General features: G+C 42.4%; 1 protein-coding gene across 1 annotated transcript in view; it reads left to right on the top strand.

Annotated features, from left to right (window-relative positions):
• Positions 1–1767: 1767 nt before the first annotated feature.
• The window catches only part of FAM169B (Protein), a 40792-nt gene continuing 34480 nt past the window's right edge, over positions 1768–8079 (top strand). The window contains exon 1 of the mRNA XM_077938646.1: positions 1768–1858. Within this exon, the coding sequence (XP_077794772.1) occupies positions 1768–1858 (91 nt within the window). The remainder of the gene's footprint in view (positions 1859–8079) is intronic.

Genomic DNA, 8079 nt, shown 5'->3' with positions numbered 1-8079 from the left:
ATACAAAATGTGATGGCTTCTCAGAGCCAAGCTAGTGTGGTTTTCACTAATCTTTTTCTCATTTAAGATTTAACTCCAGATGAAGGTGAAATATTTTACATTCTGGCCAATTCATAAGTTTATTGGCACTGAACACTTCTTGCCATTTGCCGCAAGCTGCCTTATTTTTATTACCAGAGCATTTGAAAAACATGCATGTATTTTAGAGACCACATGAAGGATCTTATCCCTTGACTGGAGGGGGAAACCAAGACTCAAAGAGGTTGTGAATTGCTGAAGATCTCCCAGCAAATCCAGGGTAACAACCCACAAACCACAAACGATGAGGATGATAATCCAAGGGTCAAGTATTAAATATAAAATGAAGTATTAACATTTGTATTATCCTCTTTCCCCAAATCTCATTTCTAATGGATGAAGATGAAGAAGGAAATCGCTGGCTGGACTGGAAAGCCCCAGTCTGTTGTTTTGTGCCTGCCTCTGACAGATCCCTTGTCCAGCTGTCTCAAGTCCTCTTTGAAATGAGGCAGGGAAATCAATAAATGTAATCACCCTCTTTGAGCCTCAATTTCCCCACCTATGAACCAGGACCTCCCCAGCGAGGTGGTGAGAATCAAATGGGAGCATGTGGGTGGATGTCATGGACCAGTTAGTGGCCTTGTTGATCTAGAGGTAATGCATAGGATGAAGTGACAAATACACACACGCAGAGGCTGTCACCTAGCAGTGTTGCAGAGTAAATTCCAATACAACAGTATTGTCACTTCGTAAATAGCTGATTGGTTTCACCTCGTGCCACATTTTAGCAGTTGCTCGTGACTGTCTGAAGGGCTGCGTTAAGGAGGCTTCTGAGACCGTGTCCACGCTTAGCTGGACAGATAGGTCTGCTCTGAATCCAGGGGTGGGAGACCTTGGTTTCTACCACCTATTTGCCATCCATGGGCTACACATATGCACAGCATTTTAATAGGCAGGAGTGTGAAGTCATTTTGACTTGCGAAGAGGAAAGCTTCTATCTGTGTGGGCCTGACTTTGACCACAATACAATTTCCTTACTTGTGATAACTTTGCTACAGGCAAGAGATGGTTCAATTTTACAGCCTTAGAAGGGGTGTGCCCCGAGTCCCTGTAATTCTCTGGGATTAGGACGCCAGTGTGTGCTCCAAATCGGTCACAAGCCGTTGAAACTCACTTGCTTTTGGTGTAGCAATTGATCTCCCACATTATTTACCCTCCTTCTGACGGCCAGAATTCCGGGGCCTGCTGTCATGAAAATGGCAGATTGGGTTTATTTCAGGACACATCCAGCGAGTCAGTTGAAATGGGTTGCCCAGTCCCCCAGTGTTAAATTCCTGTTTTGTTACAATGTGATGGATTGTGTTTTGTCGTCTCACATTCCTGGTCCGTGGTCTTGAGGACCCAGGGGCCGCCCCTGGTGTTGTTCTCTGCTCCTGGAGGCCGCAGGGTGTGAAAGGTCAGTGGTGTGGAAGCCTCTGTGAGATGCCATGATTCACGTTTTGGATCTTTGAGCACAAAATGAATCTTCGATGGAGGAGCTCACACCTGGCCCCAATGTGTGGGTCACGTCCAAGCACAGAATTTATTGCATATGATTTTCCTCTCTTGTCTCACGTGATTATTGTTGCTCTTTTCTTTCTTTCTTTTTTTTTTCCCCCAAAGGTTCAGTCATTTGGGGAAAGGATTGTGCTTTTCATTCTAAACGTCATTATTTTTGGAAGACTGGAGAGAAATTTGGATGATGATGACATGTTTTTTCTACCTCACTCTGTGAAGGAACAAGCTAAAATCCTGTGGAGACGTGGAGCGGCTGTTGGGTTTTACACAACCAATATGAAAGGTGAGGGATGCACGGCCACCACTTCAGGCTGGACTGAGGGGGGCTCTCTAGGGGTCTGCCTGGTCTGGAGGGTTCCCTCAGCACCAGCTATGTGGAGAGAATCTTTTCTCGTGGATTAAGTTGGGTGTAAATGAACCCCATGTATGGATTCCATTTCCACCACATTTCTCATCTCAGTGGCAAACATGGTCAAAAGCATGTCCCTTTAATTTCCAGGCAGTGCCATGTTCCCTCTAAAAAACACCTAATTGTAGTTAATGGTATAAAATTCGTTTCTTTCCTTCAGTGTTACTAGTTAGTTGTCAGGAAAAATACCAGTGCTAATAGCTGACATGTGGAGCAAAAGCACCTTGGATGCCAAGATTTATAGACATTACATCAGAAGAGAGGGAGTCCGGCCATGATAACAAAGTTAGGGTGAAAATCTCTGACTCGAAGGCAGTCACCAGTGATAAGTGTGGGACTAGTACCATTTTGCTGAAGGGATTTGTCTCGTCTTTTTTTTTTTTATTTAATTTTTTGAGGCAGGGTCTTGCTTGATGTCGCTCAGGCTGGAGTACAGTGGCACGATCATGGCTCACTGCAGCCTCAACTTCCCTGGGCTCAGGTGGTCCTGCTGCCTCAGCCTCCTGGGTAGTTGGGACTCCAGCCACATCTGGCTAATTTTTGTATTTTTTGTAGAGATGGGGTTTTGCCATGTTGCCCAGGCTGGTCTCGAGCTCCTGAGTTTAAGCCATCTGCCCGCTACAGCCTCCCAAAGTGCTGGGATTGCAGGTGTGTGCCACTGCGCCTGGCCACCGGTTTTTTTCTTTAAAGTTGCTTTCTTTTTTTCATTCTTTCTTTTCTTCTCTCTCTCTTTTTTTTTTTTTTTTTTTGAGATGGGATCTCTTTGTCATCCAGGATGGAGTGCAGGGTCGTGATCATAACTCACTGCTGCCTCAAATTCTTGGGCTCAAGTGATCCTCCTGCCTCAGCCTCCCAAAGTGCTGGGATTACAGGCATGAACCACCATGCCTGGCCTCTTTATTTAATTTTTAAAGGCTGTCAACATCTCTCACCTAACTAATTCCAGCCCCATCATTTGGTTGTCAAAAAGTTCTCAATTTTAACAAAAATCAGTCTACTCAGTAAACTGCCATGGATGTACTATGAGTTAGATGTTTTTCTCCGGGGCTAAAGATGCTGAATTTGGTTCTGAGCCATGTTCACATTGTGTGTGTGCTTGACCTGTCCAGGATGCGATAAATTTGTGTTTCTCACTTTTTTGTTTTTTCCTCAGTGAGATACAGCAGTTTCTCATCCAGACCACTTCTTCATTTCTTGGTTAATTATTTGCAAAGTCAGTCGTAGCTTTAGCCCCTGTGGCTTTCGTCTCCTTTCCTCATGACAGCCTTTGCCCTCAGATTTTGATGCCCTTTCACTTTTTTGAATGGTCATGTTCTTTCGCCATTTAAGATAGACCAAAGGATCTAGAGAAAAATTAAAATGTAAAGGAAGCTTTTTGTAACTCCTCTTTCCTGGGAGACTCATCAGTGGTCATTTTCTACCAAATGGCTGTTTTTGAATCTGTAACCAAATCATTTGTGGTGTAGACATCCTACTAATAATAACAAAAACTGTTAACAGATTCCAGCTTGATGTGTGAAACCACAGGTAGGTGGCAGAAAGAGCTTGACCTTGGTCTTGCCTGGTCCTGCTGCTATTCCTGGAGGCAGTGATACCAAGGGTCCTGATTCTGGGGAGGGACGCAGGGGTTGTCTGCAACTGCCATGCTCTTCCCCAGGCAGATTCAGAGCCTTGGAGGAGAGGGAGGATCTAAGGATGCTGAGCTGAGGCAGGTCAGACTGGGTGCTTGAATTCTGCTTTTTCATTTCTGATGGATCCCACAAATTCAGTGAAAAGTTCCCTGAAGCTGCTTGTGAGGTCACATTATTTTCATCAATGAACTGGTTTTTGAAGTGGCAATGGACTGTTAGTTACTCGGCAATTTAGTGGGTTTAACAAGTGTCAAACGTGTGTTGTGGCTCGTGCCTGTAATCCCAGCACTTTGGGAGGCCAAGGTGGGCAGATTCCTTGAGCTCACGAGTTAGAGACCAGCCTGGGCAACATGATGAAACCCCATCTCTACTAAAAGTACAAAAACCAACTGGGCATGGTGGTGCACACCAGCTACTCAGGAGGCTGAGGTAGGAAGATCACTTGAGCCGAGATCATGCCACTGCACTCCATCCTGAGTAAAAGAGTGAGACCCTGTCTCAAAAAAAAAAAAAAAAAAAAGTGTCAAACCTGTAGAAAATAAAATAAATAAAGCAAATGTGTTTTTCAGGTGTCCATTGCCAACTTTTTTTTACTGCCTTTTTATGGATTAACATTTTTAGGGAGACAGAATGAGGGATGGAATCAATATGTGTATTACCAGCAGCAATGTCTGAGAGTTACAGTTGCACCACATCCTTGTCAGTACTTGGTATTGTCAGTCTTTTTCATTTTAGCCAGTCTATAAGGTGTGAAGTGGTGCCTGATTTTGGTTTTAATTCACATTTCACTATTTCACTAATGATGGATGATATTAAACATGTGCTTATTTGATGGTCATATAACTTGTTTGATGAAGCGTCTGTTCAAATATTTTTGCCCATTTTTAATTGTTTTTTAAATTATTGAGCTTCAAGAATCTTTAAATATTTTAGATAAAAGCTTTTTATCAGATACATGTTTTGAAAACATTTTCATTTTGATGACAGTGGTTGTCAAAGAGCAAAAGTTTTAAATGTTGATGAAGTCTAATTGATCAATTTTCACTATTATTCAGTTGAAAATATTTTTTAAAATACTTTGTGATTTCTAAGGGTTCTTTAAAAGTGAGTTTTTAATTTCCAGATATTTGGGGGCTATCTCTGATGTTTTATTTTTTGTTGATTTCTAGTTTAATTCTGCTGCAGTAAGAGAATATAGTCTGCTATATTTTAATATTCTGAAAAAGAGAGTTGTTTTATGACCTAGTGTGTGGTCTATCTTTGGGAACATTCTGTGGGGACTTAAAAGAGTATATTCTGCAGTTGTTGGGTGTAATGTTTAGAACTGTCAGGTTATGGTGATTGGTGGTGTCATTCATATCTGCAAGGGAGCAAGAGTGGGGAGGAGACATGCTCTTTTAAACAGTTGCTATCCAGCGTCGTTTTCCTTCAGGCCAAAATACTTCTGATACAGGTTGGATATTTGTCCCCTCCAAATCTCAGGTTAAAATGTGACCCCCCATTGTTGGAGATGGAGATGGGGCCTACTGAGAGGTGTCTTGGTCATGGGGACAGATCTCTCATGAATGACTTGGCACCTTCCCTGTGATACTGAGTGAGTCTAGCTGTATTAGTTCATACTAGAGCAGATTGTTTAAAAAAGCATGGCACTTCCCATCCCTCTCTTGCTCCCTCTCTCTCCATGTGACACGGCTGCTCTCCTTTGCCTTCCACCATGAATGGAAGCTTCCTGAGGCCCCACCAGAAGCAGATGCTGGTGCCATGCTTCTAGTACAGCCTGCACAACCAGGAACCAAATAAACCTCCCTTCTTTACAAATTACCCAGCCTCAGGTATTCTTTTATAGCAGCACAAAACAGACTAATACAGCTTCCCTTAATTTTTCAATTGACTTAGCAGCGAATTATAGATGGCAGATGAATCTGAATCACCTTTGTAAAGTCAGTTCTATTGACCATTATTTTTTTTCCTGAGTAAGGGTCACACTTTCCTGTTTCTTTGCATATTTAGTAATTTTTGGTTGAAAACTAGTCATTGCAGCAACTGAATTTTTTTTTTTTTTCTGAGGATTTTGAGATTTTTGTTTTAGCAGGCATTGAACTTGCCTGGATTTAAACTGCAATCACCTCCCTCCTTTGACATGTGGGTATTACAGGTCTCTCCCTTAACATGTGGAGACCACAATTCGAGATGAGATTTGGGTGAGGACACAGAGGTCTAATCCTGTGTAGTTCCATCTTTCAAGAGTGGGTATCTCTCTGGGCTCTGACTTCTTTTTTGCCGGATCCCTTGGGGTCTGCTCCACTCATATGTAGACTAGCTATAAGCCAGATTTGGGAAGTTTATGCTCTGAATTTGGGTCTCACTAATTCTGTGGTTCTCATGCTGCTAGGGCTTCCTCATTAAATTTCTGCTTCTTTTCCCATCCTGAATTCTGATATTTGACACATTTAGCTGGTAAGGCTGCGATTTTTCCCACCAATGTGTTTTTTTTTTTTTTTTTGTAGCCTTGCAGGTGGAATTAATCCTGTGGCTGGTAAACTGTAAACTCACAGGTTCTACCGATTTCGGTTGCAGTTTTCTGAAAGTAAATTTTCCTCTGGCTTCTTTTTTGTTTTTTTCTGAGATGGAGTCTCACTCTGTTGCGCAGGCTGGAGTGCAGTGGCACAATCCTGGCTCACTGCAAGCTCTGCCTCCCGGGCTCACGCCATTCTCCTGCCTCAGCCTCCCGAGTAGCTGGGACTACAGGCGACCGCCACCACGACTGGCTAATTTTTTGTATTTTTTTAGTAGAGACAGAGTTTCACTGTGTTAACCAGGATGGTCTCGATCTCCTGACCTCATGATCCACCCGCCTCGGTCTCCCAAAGTGCTGGGATTACAGGCGTGAGCCACTGCGCCCAGCTAATTTTCCTCTGGCTTCTCTCTGCTTTTGGATGCCTTGCAGTTTCTTTAAATATTTTATTAAATTTATTTTTTTAATAGTTATTATATGTAGGGATTTGCATGACCACTTCATCTCACCAGCCTTATCTAATATTCTGTTCATGTATAGAACATAGAATTTTGTTCCTTGCCTTCCCATCTTTTCCTGTAAGTTGAGAGAGGGATCTATTTAGATGAATTAAAAAACGGTTGCTATGCATGCAGGTAAATTAAACAAAAAGTAATTTTGATAGTGATTAGGTATATTTTGTGATCTTTTGTTATTTTACACATGTAAGTTAAGAAAATTTGCCAGTGAGTACATGTGGTTTAATTGACTATAGGAAGGGTTTGTAGTTCAAAAGTTCAGAACAGTTATTGATGTTTCTTCAGCCTTGGCTCTGTCTTGGTGCCTGCCACAGCGTTATGTGGTGGTGCTGTATTGGTGTTTGAGAGATGGGCACAGCAAATGGCATGCTTCCTCACTTTTCAGTACAACAGTTTCTCTTCATAAGCTTAGATCCATATGATTCAGAATGTCTGTTAATTTAGCCTGGACTTGGCTGAAGTTTATAATTTCATTCTGTGAGGAAAACAAAATGGACAAATTCATTGCATAAATAGTATCACAGGGGCCAGGTTTTACCTACTGATATGGATTGGATTTGTGGCCCCGCCCAAATCTCATGTCCAATTGTAACCCCCAGTGGTGGAGTGGGGGCCCAGTGGGAAGTAATTGGGTCATGGGGTGGACTTCCCCCTTGCTGTTCTCATGATGTGAATGAATTCTCAAAAGTTCTAGCTGTTTAAAAGTGTGTAGTACCTCCCCTTTCAGTCTCTCTTCCTCCTGCTCTGGCCGTGTAAGATGTGCCTGCTTCCTCTTTGCCTTTGGCCATGATTGAAAGTTTCTTGAGGTCTCCCTAGCCATGCTTCCTGTACAGCCTGTAGAACCCTGAGCTACTTAAACCTTTTTTCTTATAAATTACCCAGTTTCAGGTATTTCTTTATAGCAATGTGGGAACAGACTAATACGCCTACTGAAGGGTATATGTTGTTTCTTTTCTTTCTTTCTTTCTTTTTTTTTTTTGAGATGGAGTCTTGCTTTGTCACCCAGGATGGAGTGCAGTGGCACAATCTCTGCTCACTGCAACCTCTGCCTCCCAGGTTCAAGTGATTCTCCTGCCTCAGCCTCCTGAGTAGCTGGGATTACAGACACGTGCCACCACGCCAAGCTAATTTTTGTATTTTTAGTAGAGACGGGGTTTCACCATGTTGGCCAGGTTGGTCTCGAACTCCTGACCTTGTGATCCGCCCTCCTCAGCCTCCCAAAGTACTGGGATTACAGGCATGAGCCACCGCGCCTGGCAGAGTATACATTGTTTCTAAGCATTTTAGCTATACCTTTTCTGTCTGCAAGTAACTTTAAATCTTATTTTTTATTTTTTAGTAACTCATAGTGTATTTATAAAATGAATAAAAAGTGTATAAAATGAATAAAAAGTGTATCTACCAAAATACACTTTTCACTGGGAAAAATAA

Source organism: Macaca mulatta, chromosome 7 (assembly GCF_049350105.2).
Source record: "Macaca mulatta isolate MMU2019108-1 chromosome 7, T2T-MMU8v2.0, whole genome shotgun sequence".
NCBI classification, from domain to species: domain Eukaryota; kingdom Metazoa; phylum Chordata; class Mammalia; order Primates; family Cercopithecidae; genus Macaca; species Macaca mulatta.
Note: the sequence above shows the minus strand (reverse complement) of the source record. Positions and strands in the feature narration are given on the sequence as shown.